At 39.6% G+C, this 18,598-nt stretch overlaps 1 protein-coding gene across 1 annotated transcript in view; it reads left to right on the top strand.

The window, feature by feature from the left end:
- The window catches only part of LOC126475005 (39S ribosomal protein L52, mitochondrial), a 43,794-nt gene extending 30,251 nt beyond the window's left edge, over positions 1 to 13,543 (top strand). The window contains exons 3-4 of the mRNA XM_050102544.1: positions 2,115 to 2,247; positions 13,276 to 13,543. Coding sequence (XP_049958501.1) covers positions 2,115 to 2,247; positions 13,276 to 13,419 — 277 coding nt within the window. The 3' untranslated portion in view covers positions 13,420 to 13,543. The remainder of the gene's footprint in view (positions 1 to 2,114; positions 2,248 to 13,275) is intronic.
- The last annotated feature ends 5,055 nt before the right edge of the window (positions 13,544 to 18,598 follow it).

Genomic DNA, 18,598 nt, shown 5'->3' with positions numbered 1-18,598 from the left:
GTCTCCCTTGAATGTGATGCACTTGTCCCAGTGTTTCTGCCAGTCTTCAAATACATGCTCAAAACTATTTTTTGAGATGTCCTTCAAAATCACCTCCACAGCCTTCACCACTGCTTCTGATGATTGATAACGCTCCCACGAAGGCATTTCTTCATGTTAGGGAATAGCAAAAATGTCACATGGGGCTAAATCTGGATTATAGGGAGGATGAGGGAAGCACTTCACATTGATTTTTGCAATATATTCAGCAACAGCATTGGCAATATGTGGCCGCGCATTATTGTGGTGCAGCATCCAGCCTGCTTCATGGAAATGTGGTCTTTTGTGTCTGATATGGACCTACAATGTTTTCAGAACTCCCTGTCATATTGTCCCGTTACTGATGTGTGTGCAGGTACAACATGCTGATAAACCATACCATGAATATCAAAAGATGAGGTGACCATAACTTTCCCAGCAGAATCAAGCACTTTTGCTGTTTTGGGGGTTGGTAATTAAGGGGATTCCACACTGAGCTTTGCTGTTTGCTCTCAGGATCAAAATGATGTAGCCAAGTTTCATCAGCAGTGATTACACTTGAAAAAAACTCCGGATCTTCCTCTAACATCAACTTTAACTGCATAAAGACCTGCACGCGAATGTCCTTTTGTTCGGGAATGAACAGCCTTGGGAACCCATTGCGCCAAAGCACGTGTCATGTATAATTTGTCAGTCACCAATATGTGGGTGGCACCCAGTGAAATGTTCAGTATTTCAGAAAGTGATCTTAAGGTAATTCGTCAATCCTATCTCACAGTGACAGCAGCAGTGTTTATGTTTTCTTCCGTAGGAGCAGTAACTGGAGCAATGGGTCCACCTTCCTTTGAAATTGATTGTCTCTCCTCTTTAAACATTTTAAACCACCTTCGAGCTGTGCTGTAGGGAAGAACATTTTTCATAGGCCTCCTGTAACATTGTATAGGCCTCAGTTGAAGATTTGTTGAAACGAAAGCAGAATTTCAAAGCCGCATATTGTTCCTCACGTGTTACCTCCATTGCAGCGGTAGGCAGTACTGAACATGTCTGACCTTGCCTGCCTCTCACAGGTGGGAACCGGGAGTCCCAATAATGAAACTACTATGGTGTGTTTGTTGCACATTAAGCTAACAGAAAATCATAAGATTAAATTTTAGTGTGAGAAATTATGAGCATAAAAAATTGTGATCATTCTTTATTGAACAGCCCTCGTATTTTTAATGGTTCTAACTTTGTTTTTAAGACACAGTATTTACAGTACATCCTATTTATGATTTCAGGATGTCAGTTTTTGTTTTTATTGCCTTCAGGAGTTGTTGAAATAAGACTTGTATGTACAACAGTTTTTTGGCAGACACACCATGATATGATATCTGATAATTTTGACATCCATCACGTGCACCAATATCGTCCTCTTCCTTTTTTCACTTCTTCTTGTCCCAGTATTGGTTCCTGATATGACATTCATTTGGTGTCCTTGATCTACATTTTCCATAATTCCTGCTTTCTGTTTTGCTGTTTTCTTATCCTGTTTATCCATTTTGATTTCCTGCTAATAGTACAATAGCTTGCATGGATGCTTGCTCTGAATTTCGACATTTCTTTTCAAATCACTCTGTTACCTAATATGTTAGATTTCATTGTGTATTGGCTTCTCAGATAACAAATAACTCAATTCTGTTCTAGATCAATCCTAATAACTGAACAGCAGATTTTTTAATGTATAAAAATAGTGATATGTTGACAAATTCTATAAATTATTTCTAACCATGAGTTTTTCCTTTCAACATTTATTTCTGTCTCAGTAACATTTTTCTCTCCATGTGATTGACAGTGCAGTCATAACTTGGTTGCTTGATTTTGTTTGTTACATTCTTGTTTTCAACTAAACAAAAAAACATAGATGGAAAGAATAGTTCTAGTGATACTTCTTTTCATTTGAAGCTCAGATGTTAATGTTGATGTAGATGTTAAAATTTACACCCAGTTGTATAGTTTTGTAGCTAAATCCATATCCATGCTGTGTTTATATTAGTACCATTTTTCAGTTGTCACATTGAAGTTCTGAATAAGGTGGAAACATTCTATTTTGCTTTCAGAAATGGATTACCTGAAAATCCAAATAAAGAGCTCTCATTAATCAACTCTCCCGACTACACATTCCTTGATGGAAGAACAACTCCACTGGGTGTAAGACAGAAGAAGCGACTACTTAAACAACAGGAATATGCGGTCAGTAAAAGTATAGACTTAGTCTATTTTAGAGAACTTGTTTCCGTCCTCACAGTCCAGAAACAGAGTTTTTACAACAAGGAAATCTGAATATCAGGTCTGGCAAAAGAAGTGCCGTGACTTCTCTTATTTTTTTGAATGTGTTTGATACTCTTGTGGATGCTGTTATTTTTGTAAAAAGGCAATCTATTCACACTAGAACTGGAGTTCATTCCCAGGAAGTGATACATATGCAAGATACTATTCGGAAATGGTGATGTATCAAAGTTTTGTACAAAGTTTTGTTACAAATAGAGTCCACCAGAATAATACTGTAGCCAGTACAATGACTTTCGGGTCATGCATTTCACAGCTCACATCATAACATACAGAGAAGAGTGTGAGACTAGCTCTGTGGTGGTTTATATGATGGAGTCTGGTATGATTCCATCAGAGGCCACAACTGAGGATAAGTTCTATCTGAGTAATGGCACTGCAGTGGTCAGTAGTCATGTTGTGCCAGTTAATTGGTTACCATGGTAAAGTTGGGTAGCAGCACAAAATCCCCCCCCCCCCCCTCCCCCTACTGTTTCCCTTCATCCATGTGGTGTGTGGTCCAGAGGAGCCATAAAGAGGAAGCCTGTGGATCAACATTCACTGGCATTACAGAAGTGGGATGAGGCTCAGTGGGAAATGCTAGAGTATCCACAGGATTGGAGGAGAAGCAGGTGGCTGCTGCCCAGAATGACTGAGGCAAAATTGGTTTCAATGGCACTGGAGAAGTCTGTGGACAGATGTCACAGGATACATCATGGGCCTGTTGTAGATAGAGTTCACACTGCCACCTTAAGGTGCCCGGGCTTATGGGCTCACAGTAGGGTGCCACCTTGAAGGGAGAAGCCTCAGTGATGACGTGCACCATTGGTAGATGCAAAACATCCAAGAGGATGGGGTGACGTGCAGCCGTTGAGCTCTCCACCGGGCTTCAAGTTTCAGACAGTGTAGCCGTGCAAGTTACTAGAAGATCGCAGGGTATGCTAGTGCCGTAATTGGACATCACTTCCTTGTAGGCGGCAGCTGTGACATAATCTTCTGCTTGTTCAGTCCATTTGCTGAGAGGCTGAATCCCAAATCTGTCACTGGCAGTTGCCTGAAAGGGCACTTGCACAAAGATCATTTTAATCCTTTTGCTTTTTGTGGATTATAAATCCAAAAGGGTGAAAAGCATCTGTTTCAAAAAGCTTACATTTTCTTTTTTGCACTATGAAAAGTCTGCACTTTCATAGATTTATCGCACTTGGTACACTTCCTTAGGTTGGGATGTATCTGCATTGTTCTTGTCGTGTTCTTCTTCAGTCCAAAGACTGTCTATCCTGTGCAAGCCTCGTATATCTGAATAGCTATTGCAATTTACATCCATTTGAACATACTTTGTATGCTCCTCTATTGGTCTCCCTATGTGTATTTTACCCTCCACTCCCAATTTCCTCCAATACTAAACAGACGATTCCTTGGTGTCCCAGAATATGTCCAGTCAACTGATTCCTTATTTCAGTCAAATTATGCCAAAAATTTATTTTCTCCCCATACTATTCAGTACCTCCTCATTAGTCATGTGATCTACCCATCTGATCATCAGCATTCCTCTGTAACACTACATTTCAAAAGCTTCTATTTTTTTTCTAGTGTGAGTTGTTTATTGCCCTTGTTGCTCTTCCATACAAAGTTGCACTCCAGATAATGCCTACAGGAAAGACTTCCTAACACTTACATTTATATTCAATGTTAACAAATTTCTCTTCTTCAGAAACGCTTCTTTTGCCATTACCATTCTGCATTTTATATCCTCTTTACTTCAGCCATCCTAAATTATTTTACTGCCCAAACCGCAAAAACTCATGTACAGTTTTATTGTCCTATTTCCTAATCTAATTCCCTCAGGATTACCTGATTTAGCATGACTACATTCCATTACTCTTTTTTTGTTTTTTGTTAATGTTCATGTTATATCCCCCTTTCAAGATACTGTCCATTCTATTGAATTGCTCTTCCAAGTGATTTCACAATATATATAAATGACCTAGTAGATAGTGTCGGAAGTTCCATTCGGCTTTTCGCGGATGATGCTGTAGTTTACAGAGAAGTTGCAGCATTAGAAAATTGTAGCGAAATGCAGGAAGATCTGCAGCGGATAGGCACTTGGTGCAGGGAGTGGCAACTGACCCTTAACATAGACAAATGTAATGTATTGCGAATACATAGAAAGAAGGATCCTTTATTGTAACTGGTAGCAGTTACTTCTGTAAAATATCTGGGAGTATGCATGCGGAACGATTTGAAGTGGAATGATCATATAAAATTATTTGTTGGTAAGGCGGGTACCAGGTTAAGATTCATTGGGAGAGTCCTTACAAAATGTAGTCCATCAACAACGGAGATGGCTTACAAAACACTCGTTCGACCTATACTTGAGTATTGCTCAACAGTGTGAGATCCATACCAGATCAGGTTGATAGAGAAGATCCAAAGAAGAGCCGCGCGTTTCGTCACAGGGTTATTTGGTAACTGTGATAGCGTAACGGAGATGTTTAGCAAACTCAAGTGGCAGACTCTGCAAGAGAGGCGCTCTGCATCGTGGTGTAGCTTGCTCGCCAGGTTTCGAGAGGGTGCGTTTCTGGATGAGGTATCGAATATATTGCTTCCCCCTACTTATACCTCCTGAGGAGATCACGAATGTAAAATTAGAGAGATTCGATCACGCACGGAGGCTTTCAGACAGTTGTTCTTCCCGCGAACCATACGCGACTGGAACAGAAAAGGGAGGTAATGACAGTGACACGTGAAGTGCCCTCCGCCACACACCGTTGGGTGGCTTGCGGAGTATAAATGTAGATGTAGATGTAGATGTAGATGTATTGCTTCTGACATAATTGCAATGCCATTTTATTTCTTCTCTATGAACATTAACTTCCTTTCCAAATTTCTCCTTGCTTTCTTTTACACCTTTTCAGTGAGTGGACTGAATAGCATTGGGGATTGGCTGCAACCGTGTCTCACTCCCTTCTCAATCACCGCCTTCATTTCATGCCCTTTGACTCTTACAACTGCTGTCTGGTTTCTGCTACCTTCAGAAATTCAAAAGAATCTGCTAAAGTCAATATTGTCAAAAGATATCTACAAATGCTATAAACATAGGTTTGACTTTCAGCAACCTATCTTCTAAGATAAGTCATAGTATCAGTATTGTCTTGTGTGTTCAAACATTTCTCCAGAACCCATTCTAACCATCCCCAAGGTTAGTTCCTACCATTTTTTCCATTCTTCTGTAAATAATTCTTGTCAGTATTTTGCAGTCTTGACATATTAAACTGATAGTTCGGTAATATTCACTCCTGTCACCACCATTTTTTTTTCTTACATTCTTCATGGTGTTTTGCCTGTTTCATATATCTTGCACACCAGGTGGAATGATTTTCTCACAACTGGCTCTCCAAAGCATCTCAATAATTATGACGGCATGTAGTCTGCTTCAAGTGCCTTGTTTTGAGTTAGATCTTTCATTAGTTTGTCAAATTCTTTCCACAGTATTATATCTTCTGTCTTATCTTTCTTCTGCCATTTCTAAAATACTGACTTCTCAATTTCATTGTACTTGTATAGCCCCTCTATATATATCTTCTGCCTTTCAGCTTTCACTGCTTCGCTTAATATTGGTTTTCCAGCTGTGCTCTTGATATTCATGCATTGGCTTCTTGTTTCTCCAAAGGCCTCTTTAACTTTACCATAGGCAGTATCTTTTGCCAACATGTACATGCTTCTATAGATTTGCATTTTTACTCTAGTTACTTCTTCTTAACTATTGTACACTTTCTGTCAGTCTTATTTTTTAGACATTTCTATCCCCTTTCACCAGCTTCTTTTGATGCATTTTTGTATTTTCTCTTTTCATCAATTAAATTAAGTATCTCCTGTAATATCCAAGGATTCCTGCTAGGCACTGATTTTTTACCTATTTGATCCTCTGCTGCTTTCACTATTTCATCTCTCAGAGCTATCCCTTCATTGTCTACTGTATTCATTTCTCTGTTTCAGTCAGTCATGGCGTAATGCTGTGTTTGAAACTCTAAATAACTGTAGTTATTCCAGCTTATTCAAATCTTGTCTCCTTAATTAGCCACATTTTTCCAATTTCTTCAGTTTTAATCTACAACTTATAACCAATAAATTAGGATCAGAATCCCCATCTGCCCCTGGAAATGTCTTACAGTTTAAAATCTTGTTCCGAAATCTCTGTCTTTGCATTATATAATCTGAAATCATCCAGTGTCTCCAGGTCTCTTCCAGATATACAAGTTATTTCATGATCCTTAAACCAAAGCACTGACAATGATTAAATTACACTGTGTGCAGAATTCTACCAGGTGACTTCTTCTTTTCCCCTAGTACATATACCCCTACCATTTTTGTCTTCCTCTTCCTGCTATGGAATACCAGTCACCCATCACAATTAAATTTTCCTGTCCTTTAACTCTGTGAATAATTTCTTTTATTTCATCATTCGTTCTTTCAATCTATTCATCTGCAGAGCTAGTATCTCCATTAGCTTGCGAGTGTCCTTTTGTTTGCCAAGCCAGTGGTATGTTGCACACAGTGGGGGCACGTGTTGTGTGTTCTGACTGTCACCACATTCTTGTAGCCCAAAGCTGATTTAGTAATTTTGAACTAAGTTAATAATCTGGGTGGCAGGTCACATTTTTATAGCACTTGGCATGCTGAGATAGTGACACACTGCAGAGAGAGGAAACAATGCTAAAATTTGCATAAACGATTTTCTTAAGACTCATCTTTTGTTCTTCTTCTTTGTCGTAAGTTGTAAGCTCAGAGTCCATTCTGAAATTTAACTTTTTAGGCTGGTCAAGAGGGTGTTCAGCTTCATTTTGTTAAATATATGAATGCTGGTGGACTTTTTGATGTTGAACACATATATTTTCAATCATTTCACTTCACAGTAGAAATCAACATCAACCATGATGCTAACACAACACACATAACTTGCACTCTGTCCTCGTACTTCAAACTCGCTTTACTAACTGCCCAAAGGCAAAGATTTACCTCTAACAACATATAACAAAGAAAGTACTAATTATCTTTGTGATATACATTTCAAAAATAAAGTACAAATAATTTTTTATCATTACTTTTCTTTTTAAGAAGTCCATAATCATCATAATAATTACACTAAGTGTTATGTATGTTGACATTTATAAATTTTTGTATAGCTATATGGTTGTCTATTTTTGGATATTGAGTCTTCAACTTGGGAATCGGTCATTTCATGTGATCAAAGATTGGTTAGTACATTTATTTCAACACAGCAAGTTTTATTACAATGTGTGGTGAATTAAACAGTGTTTACAGGTGGACGTGGCTCCGCTGCTGATGTGGCCCATCACTGGTGTGGTTGTTTACGAAGTCATCGGGGCTGTGGGACAGCTGGGGCCCCCGACAGAGTTGGCATGACATACTGTGTGACTGTTGTCAGAGAGCTGACTGTCTCAGTGTCTTTCTCCATCATAAAATAACTCAGGCCCATGTTGCCAGTTTCATAGGCTTGAGTTATTCACTTACATTCCCTTGGGGATGGATGTGATTACCTCAACTAGTGGTCCCTGCGTTTCAGATCAGAGTTAAATGTGCTAACACATCCCTGATTAGTGTGTCCACATAATTGTGACCACACAAACATGTAAAATTGCAATTTCTACTTAATCTGTGTAGGTCAGCAGCCCAGTCTGAGTGTGGTTGCTTGGGCTCCTTCTTTGCTGGCAAAATTCTGTCCTGGCTGCAATAATTTACACTAAAGAGTCAATGAAACTGTTACATCTACCTAATATCATGTAGGGCCCCTGTGAGCATGCAGAAGTGCCGCGAAATGACGTGCTATGGACTCGACTAATGTTTGAAATAGTGCTGGAGGCAATTGATGCCCTGAATCCAGCAGGGCCGTCCATAAATCTCTAAGAGTACGAGGAGGTGAATATCTCTTCTGAACAGCATGTTGCAAGGCATCCAAGATATGCTCAATAATGCTGATGTCTGGGAGGTTTGGTGGCCAGCACAAGTGTTTAAATTCAGAAGAGTGTACCGGAGCGACTCTGTAGCAATTCTGGACGTGTAGGGTATCGCATTGTCCTGCTGGAATTGCCCAAGTCTATTGGAATGCACATTGGACATGAATGGATGCAGGTGATCAAACAGGATGCTTCCACATGTGTCACCTGTCAAGAGTCATATCTAGATGTATCAGGGCTCCCATGTCACTCCAATTGCACATACCTCACACCATTACAGAGTCTCCACCAGCTTGAACAGTCCCCTGCTGTTGAAGCGAGACTTGTCCAACCAGGCAACATCTTTCCAGTCATCAACAGTCCAATGTTGGTGTTCACAGGCCCAGGCGAAGTGTAAAGTTTTGTGTCATGCAGTCATCTAGGGTACACGAGTGGGCCTTCAGCTTCGAAAGCCCATATTGATGATGTTTCATTGAATGGTTTGCATGCTGACACTTGTTAATGACCCAGCATTGGAATCAGCAGCAATTTGCGGAAGGGTTACACTTCTGTCACGTTGAACGATTCTCTTCAGTTGTCATTGGTCCCATTCTTGCAGGATCTTTTTCTAGTCACAGCGATGCTGGAGATTTGATGTTTTACTGGATTCCTGACATTCACAGTACACTCGTGAAATGGTCGTACGGGAAAATACCCGCTTCATCATTACCTCTGAGATGCTGTGTCCCATCGCTCATGCACCGATTATAACACCACATTCAAACTCACTTAAATCTTGATAATGTGCCATTGTAGCAGCAGTAACTGCTCTAAGAACTGCCCAGACACTTGTCGTCTTATATAGGTTTTGCTGACTGCAGCGCTGTATTCTTCCTGTTTACATATATCTGTACTTGAATACGCATGCCTATACCAGTTTCTTTTGTGCTTCAGCGTACATCTTCATTGAGAAATGTTCTTGCAATTAAAAAAACGCCTTCAAGGCAACATATGTTATGCTGGATTTATTAATGGTTGTATGTCTTATAGTGGATGACACAGAATGAAATTTTCACTCTGCAGTGGAGTTTGCTTTGATATGAAACTTCCTGGCAGATTAAAACTGTGTGCCAGAGCAGGACTCGAATCTGGGACCTACTTCTTTCACGGCCAAGTGCTCTACCATCTGACCTACCCAAGCATGACTCATGACATGCCCTCACAGCTTCAATTCCGCCAGTACCCCATCTGTGAAAGGCAAAGGTCCCGAGTTTGAGTGTTGGTCCAGCAGGCAGTTGTAATCTGCCTGGAAGTTTCAGTGGATGATACAGTTTGGAGTTTCCTGTCAAGAATATGACTTTTTGTCCTTCTATATTGGAAATTTGACAAAATGAAAATTATAACTGCAGTCATCACACTCCTGCCTAGTCGGTAACACTTACAGTGCCTGTAATATAGCTGTCATTAGCTCCTGATAACCCTGCACAAATGGCATTTGTTGATGTTGTAAATGTTCCATGGTTGAAAATCTGCACTCTCACCAATTACAAAATTGTTCAAGGTCCGATTTGCATGTATCACAGGTCCCAAGTCGTTGCCACTTTTGTAAAATGGCAGTCTACCACAGTTTATTGACAGCAGTTGATATTTATACAAGATACTATTCAGAAACCTTAAGTCCGTATTCCCAAGCAGAGTCTAGTCCAAGCCTTATAGAGTTCTGGATATTACAGACAGAGTCTACCAGAATAACACAGTAGCCAATTCAATAACACTCATGGCGTGCGCACTACTGCTCACATCATAACACACATAGAAGAGTATCCTTCCAGCCCTGCACTGGCTTGCGTGCCAGAGTGTGGTTAGAGCCCATCAGAGAGCATGCCTGAGGATCAGTCCCATCTATGTAGTGGTGCTATAGTGGTTACTAGTAATGTTCTGCCAGCTACTTTGTTTACATTGTAACATTTGGTGGTGGCACTACACTTATGATTATCATTCTCACGTAAGTTTTAGTCTTGTGGTATTATTGTGTTTGAAGACTGTTGTTGAAGGACATTAAAGATGAGGAATCTTGGGAAGTATGTAAGGAGTGAGTATATCAAGCTGAAAATAATTAATGCTGATATGAAGGGTGAAAATTTTTCAGGTGAAATCCTAAGTAGTGTATTACATTGGAAGGTTGATTGCATTTATTGTCAGGATGAAATACCAGTTGGAGTTATAAGTGAAAGAATAAATACTATTTTTCTGGGTCAGACCATTCATTCAATATTCAAGAGAGTGGCAAATGAAGCTTGTCTAGTGACTTTTACCTCTGTGTCTTTATTTTCCATCTATTGAGCAAAGTGGGGCAGTGGTAAGACACTGGCCTCGTAGTTGGGAGGATACTTCAGATTTTCGGGGGGACAGTTCAAATTTTCGGGGGGACAGTTCAAATCCCCATTCAGTCATCCATATTGAGGTTTCCTCCAAGTATTCCTTAATTCACTTCATGTGGGTGGCAATTTCCTTGCTCATCCAACCTTGTGCTATGTCTCTACATAATAACCATAATGTTGAAGAAACAGTAAATCTTCATTGTCTTTCCTTCCTTCATTCCTTCCATGTTTTTTCCAGTTTTGCTCCCTCTCATTTGCTCATTATTCATCATTATGTCACTAAATCACAGCCATGGTCATCTTCTTGGTCTATGATTGTCCAACTGCAGTATTCTAGAAAGTCAGTCAACATTCATTTATGACATATACCCATATGATGTGAAGTTGTGAACAGTTGTACTGTATCGTGTAAAATTCGATTTTACTCCCACATATTTCCTACTTTTGAATTGTACTAGATTTTCTCACTATTTCATTCTTAATTCTTGTCTTACCAGTCATGAGCTGTACAAACTGTATCTCAGCAGCTTGATTCTCTTGTCATCTTTCATGCCAGTACTATCTGCTTCTAGATAAAATGCGTAATAACACTAATATATTCATCCAGCATCAGTCCTATCAGTGAGACCCTCATCAAGAGAACCTTTTTCTCACATTGTGCTTCCAGATATTAAGATTTAGTGGTGTGATTGCAGCTGAAAGTGATTGATACAGTGTGATTCTATGATGATGATATAAGCTTTTGGGAATGATAGAGAAGGGAAGGGACTCTGGTGTGGAAATGACCGAGTTGAAAGTTGTAAGCGAAAATCATTCTGATATCTCTGAAAGTGGACCTCTTCTACTGCAAGCTCTTTGCTCTCCATATTGTGGGAAGAGGCAGTGTGTGTGTGTGTGTGTGTGTGTGTGTGTGTGTGTGTGTGTGTCCACAAAAGAAAGCCAATATTTACCAGATGACTGTGACATACAACAACCAACCAAATCACAGAGGCATCCAGTGGATTGTGGGTCAGCTGAGAGGCAGACCAGGTTGATAGCAATAGCTGTCAGACTTCAGAAAATGCTTACACATTCCGCCCCAAATGTCAATACATATTTTACTGCTGAAACATTCCATGTCGGTCACCTTGAACGAGAAGTGGTACTTCTGACTCTAAAAACTGCCTGTTGTTGTTGTTGACATCCATACATCTACATCTACACTCCACTAGCCACCTTGAACGGCGTGTAGCAATTGCTGTTCCAGTTGCCCTCAGTACATAGGTGTTGAGATTACAAGTTATGTCGTATACTGTCCCAAATCATCACAGTGGCATTTGTCCTCTATGTTACTCAACAGTTGTGGCTTCTGTATTACATTCATCGCTGTAGCTCTATTAGAAATATTAGTTCCTTCCTTGAGGAGGAGAATGGTATGGGTTGAGTAAGATTAAAAGGAAGGGTAAGTCAATTTGACCCACATGAGATCCGTTTCATTTTGGGACCTGAATGACCTGCCCTTCTACATTTACATCACTACTCTGCAATCCACCATTTGGTGCATGGTGGATGGTACCCAATAACACTACTAGTCATTTCCTTTCCTGTTCCACTCGAAAATAGAATGAGGGAAAAATGACTATCTATATGCCTCTAATTAGCCCTAATTTCTTGTATCTCATCTTTGTGGTCCTTATGTGCGATGCATGTTGGAGACAGTAGAACCCTTCTGCATTCAGCTTCAAGTGCCAGTTCTCTAAATTTTCTCACTACTTTGCAGTGTTCCTTGAAAAGAATGTCACCTTCCCTCCACAGTTTCCCATTTGAGTTCCCGAAGCATCTCTCTAACACTTGCTTGTCGTTCAGACCAACTGGCAGCAAATCCAGCAGCCCGCCTCTAACTGCCTCTTCCTTTAATCCGACCTGATACAGATCCCAAAAACTTGAGCAGTATTCAAGAATAGGTCGCACTAGTGTCCTGTATGCAGTCTCCTTTATAGATGAATCACACTTTCCCAGAATTCTCACAATGAACTGAAGTTGACCATTCATCTTCCCTACCAAAACCCTTAGATGCTCGTTCCATTTCATGTCATGTGGCAATGTTATGCCCATATATTTAAATGATGTGACTGTGTCCTGTTAATCATCCCTGGCCTGTACCTCTTCTCATCCCAAGGGAGGAACTAATAGTTCCAAAAGTTAGGAGAGTTTTATGTATGCTTATATATACACATTAATAGAACTAAATATTTCACCCCCTATAGGTAGGTAATGGTCAGCAATTCTATCTCATACTTTTATAGATTCTCAAGTTAATTTTCCTTTTGATACAGTATACATACTTATCAATCTTTTTGCTAGTTTTTCTGTTTTAGATTTGAAACATTTTTATCGTTTCTGTTCAGGTAAGAAGATGATTTGTATTGCAGAGAGATAATGTATTATTGTTTACAGTAAATAGAAATAATTAATGCACAAGCATATCATGCAAACACTACCAGGGCTATTCTGGACAAGAATTTGTTTATTGTGTTGTTACATTGTCTGTTGTTCCTCACATCTTACTAACAATTTTGCCTTAACTTTTCACTGAAAAGGATGAGCGTTACTGCACTTTTGATGTTTTCACTTTTCAGGAAAAAATTGTGAAGCTGACCCAAGAAATGGATTTTGCTGTAGAACGTCATGAAAGATTGAAGAGGGAGGAGGAAGAATATAGGAAAAATATTATAAACAGTAAACTCAAACCAAAGGGTAGTCTCCTAAAGTTAGAAAAGTGATTATTTTGTTGTCCATTGTCACTTCTCTCTTGTTGTTAAACCTATTACCTAGATTAATAGTGCAGAATTTGTATCTGATGTGTAATTATTTGTAATATAGTAAAGTGATATTTTACAGGAATAAGCTGGGCTTTTTTTTTTCAACTTAAAATATACCACCCTAAATGACTTTTTATTGTAATGTGGCCCCTGCTTCAGTTTTAGTGATTGTCTTCTGAAAATTAATTTAGTATCATTTATATAAAAGTCAGTAGAGGAAAGCTTATCAGTCAAACATGAAGCAGTTGGCTCTGTGGCTTAAGCAGTTGCATTTATTTGGGATTTGGAAAGATTCTGATCAGGATCAAACTAGGTAGTCAGATGCTGAAGGAACCTTCAGTAAGACCTTTTTCACTTTAGTTTTCTGCAGATATGAAGAATACTGTCATAGACCATGATTGTGATTCCCAGGAATATCGGTTTCTTTTTAATTTACTGATTATGATAAAGGGGTACAAAGATTTAAGGGTTTCAGAAGATTCAGGAGGACAGTTGAGAAATAGGATGTACTTGCCAATAGGCTGCTAGTGACATCAGATGCTTATCATTACTGTGTAAATGAGATGAAGTAATTATTGGATTCCATGGAATTGATGGAATAATCTTCATAATGCTTGTCTTGAGGTAGTGTTCAGGAACTGTAAAGTCGAAAACAGCAAGAAGTATATTTTCAATTGCACTGCTGTTTTTAAAATTTATATATTCTTGTAATCAGTGATTTGTGGCTAATTAAAACTAACTTAAATTTCAGTCAGTCAATATTACTCTCATCTGGTATAACTTGAGGGACACCCACGACCACCTTCTCCAACATAGTAATGACACCCTTGCGATGATATGCAGTTATTAAGAGACGGTGCAACGAGGAGTCGACAGAGAATGTCACATGGAAGCAAATTTGAAATAGTATCAAGAATATATTGTACATACATTTCAGTTATAAATTGATACAAGTTTTGTTGTTACAGCCAGCACTCAGTGGTAAATATGTTGATAATGTATTTATTGTGCAGAATGAAAAAGAGTCAGTATTTAACAAATTAAGTCAAGGAACCAATGTACAGAACCTGTGCAGGCTCTCAGCATCTTCCTCAGGTACTGAACATTAGTGACATAAGTTTTAATTGTAATTTCAGTTTAGCAGGAACTGGAGAGCAGTGTAAACCAAAGCTGTGGGGCCATGGGGCAAATAATTCACAGAAAGCTGATTTGAAAATTTTAAAGCAGAAGAGTGGATTATAAATAGGTAAAAAAACACAATTAAGATTACCAGTAGTGTACACAATCAATTTTTCAGATATGAAGAAAGCAAAAGAAATGTTTTCAAGTGGAACAAGGCAGCTACTGAAGAGAAGGTAAGAGTTTCTAGCACACAGTAACATGATAGAATATGCTGAATGAAACAAAATTGGATGTGAGAAGACACAATGAAAATTTGGCAAGAGAATAACTGCAAATAATTATGGCATGAAGAAAACAAAATAGAAGTTTGTGTTGGGTAGACACACATTTCATCAATTAAGATGCCAGGTGAAAAAATAACAACAGAGATAAAATTATGCAATCCTCAGTGTCTTGACAGTGTTTTAGGTTCCCTGCCCAGTCCACATATCTATATGGAGAAAAAGTCAAAGGTGCTTGTTGTTGTATTTAGTTATAAGTACAACAGACTGAATACAGCTTTATTCCATTGAAGCATTAACAACTTGAACACAGTATTTAAGTAACATTCAGAAGGAACCAATTAAATACAAAAAGAACTGTAACACACACACACACACACACACACACACACACACACACACACACACACACAGAGAGAGAGAGTGTGTGAGGCACCCTCTGGTACGCACATGCATTACTCCATTTGAGCTTCATACCTTGGCCACAGCTAGCTCTTGCAGAGAATGCCTTCATAAGCATGTCACATGGACCCATCCACTGATGTAAGAGTGTCTGTCAACATAGCGGCTTTGCACTTGTCACACAGTTCTCACCATTCTCTTGGCCTTGCCTGTGTTTGCATTTTTCAATTCGAATTGGTCCTTGAACTGTTTGCCTGTGCTTACAGTGACTTTCACTATGCCCTAAACTTTGAGTCTGGCTAATTGTTTACTTTGTGAAGTCTGCTGTCATCAGCCACAAGAACTGTCTGTCTTTTCCACCAGTCACCGCATCACTGCCAGTGTTTGTGATCATAAATTGTGTTCTGCCTATGCCAGATATGATAGAAGAGTAGTGGCAAGGATTTTATTACATTGCAACTATCCAATGTGAAGCATGGATCCTGAGTTTCTAAAGTTGTGGCAGCAGCAGCAGCAGCTGTAGAAAGAATTCCAGCAGCAGCAACAGAAGGACTTGCTGTTCCAACTACCTGCAGCTACAGCAGCATCATCATCATCTCCCCTCAGCCCTTTGCTTGCTTTGATGAGGAAAATGAGCATTGTGAGATCAATTGGCAGAGTTCAGTTCTTCTGTACATGGCTTATCACATAGCTGACCAAGAATTTCAGAGTGCACTCTTATTGTCTTTTAGTAATAAATTGTTTGAAATTTGTGCAGAAACCACAACCACTCTTAGACCCCAGCTGTTTTGAGCTTTTCAGATGTTTGTGGTTTTATGGCAGCCACCAAACCCATTTAGTCACAACTAGGCTCAAATTTAATCAATTTGTTAAGCAACCACTTACAGCATAGGCTGCTTACTTGTAAGGCTTACCAACCTATAAACAGTGTGGTGCAGTGTATGCTGAATCATTAATCTGTGATGTGATTATACATCCATTTCCTGATAGAGCAGTTAATGCAAATGCTTTAGAGTCATCTGACCTAACCTTGAGTGATGAGCTAAAAATTTCCAAAGCTCACAAAGTAACAACATCAGTGCAAGCTGTGTTCCACAATACGGCTAGTGTCAAGTTTCTTAGTAGCAGCAGCAGTAGCAGTAGAACAATCAATGGATGGCAACCAAACAAAGTCTTCATCTGATTCACCAAGTACCCAATTGTTTGGTAGTGCAGGGAAGCAGGATTCAGTAGTTCGAGCAATAGTTCCAGATCCACCACCCTCATTATTGGTAGATGCTCACAAACAGAAGCACTTTGTTTGCCATTGATATGTCTCAAAGCAAGTGGTAGCTTGATGATATAAAATGGGAAGTTTTTCCTTTTGTGGGATCAGATCATAGTCCTAGATAAGTATAAAAATATAGCTTGACAACTAACCCAGTTGAGAATAGACTCTTGGATGTCAACTAACATTTTTGGCTTAACTGTTTTCATGCATTGTGATTTCCAAATTCAAGACTAAGTCAATCTAATTTCAACCATGTTCCATTCGAAGAACTTTATATCTATTATCCCCAGTTGTGTTAATTATTTAAATGACTACTGGGCAAATGTGGGAGCAGCACCTGCAAAATCTGCAGATGTTTGAGTGACTTCAGGCCCAAATTCCACCATCAAAATTTATGCTCGATGTTACATGCTGCTCTGTTCTCAGATCTTGAAAATAATACTGAGTTCTATCCTGCCCATTTAAATTAAACTTCTTCTCATCACTGAAAATCACATTATTCCATTCTGGAGTCCATGACACATTTTTTTTTCAGAAAATTCCAGTCTAGCATGTTTTATGTTAAGCTGTTAGGGCGGGTTTGTGCAGTCGTTATTTAAAGCAACAAGTCTGTCATGTGACAAAATTTGTCGCACATGCATGGCAGTTACTGGCAACTGTAAATAAGCAACAAGATGAGAAGAACAACGGCTTGTGGCCCTTCCTTTGATCGAAAGTAACCCTTCCTATGCCTCAGATAATTTTCTAATTTGATAATAATTTTCCGTTCTGTCCATATCGTGCACCCAGCGTGACAAAATTATCAATAACTGTACTTGAACACTTCAACTTCTTGACAATCTGACGATTAGAGTTATCCATTTCCTTGTACTTGTCCATTATTGCTTGTTCATCATATGATAACTGTTTTCCGTGTGGCATTTCGATATTCAGTCCTCACTCAAAACTTTCCAGTAAGAAAGTGTAGCAATCACAACAGTAGGCATTGTTTCTTAGTAATTATAACTATGAGATCCATTATAGGCCCATCATACAGCACTAAAATGTGGACAGAGTTTCCTTCTTGCTCCTATGGTACAGATGCAGAGTTTGACAGCTGCAGAGTGCTGTATTTTGCCTTAGACATCAACCAGTGACACACCTGCACCTGCCTAAGGGTGCAGCTCCAACATTGTACACATTTTTCATTACGACACCAACTTAATGCAATTGGTGGTGTCCTGTTTTTAGCCATAACTGAATCTGAATTCCGGGTGGTAATTTTGCCTATGCACCATCCCCACATGCTGAAGTTGCTCCACATGTACACTGAGGAATGTGCAGAATTAAGGCGATAGAGTGATGTCATGTGTACTGGCCCGGTATTCATGCCACTGTAGAACATACTCCGTAACTGCCAGGCCTGCTTCCACAGTCAGTCAGCCTGGTGCGGCCTTTCAGCGTTTGACCACACCCTGACCAAGAGTACATTATTTAGCTGGATGATTCTGAGGAGCAGTGTGGTTGCTAGTTGTTGATGCCAATTCTGGCTTTCCATATGTGGCAGGGATGGCAATTACCACCACAGTAGCAACTATCTGTGCCCTCTCCATCACATTTTCAATAGAAGGGCCACCTTCCTTCCTGGTTTCCAACAATGGCCCTCAGTTCATGGCATCAACATCTCAGGATTTTTGTAAATGCAACATTATTGAGCACATGACTAATGTCCCTTTCCATCCAGTATCTAGTTCAACAACCAAACTGATGGTAAGGACCTTCAAAATGTAGATGCACAAGATAATGATGACAACTGACTTTGGGAAAGCACTCACTGATTTCTCGCAACCTGCCTTCCCATCCCAGTAAATGCATATAGTTTGGCCAACACTTTGCCTGAGTGCAGACCACACACCTCATCAACCTGCTGTGCCCAACTTGACAGACCCATTGTACATCCACACAGCCATATTACTACCTGAGCCTTATGTATGAGCTCACACTGTTGACTGAAACACTGAGTGGACACAAGGCACCATTGTTGGCAATAGAAGGTGGCAGGTGCTGGAGGCCAGGGGCATGAAGT

This window comes from Schistocerca serialis, chromosome 4 (genome assembly GCF_023864345.2).
Source record: "Schistocerca serialis cubense isolate TAMUIC-IGC-003099 chromosome 4, iqSchSeri2.2, whole genome shotgun sequence".
NCBI lineage: Eukaryota > Metazoa > Arthropoda > Insecta > Orthoptera > Acrididae > Schistocerca > Schistocerca serialis.
Note: the sequence above shows the minus strand (reverse complement) of the source record. Positions and strands in the feature narration are given on the sequence as shown.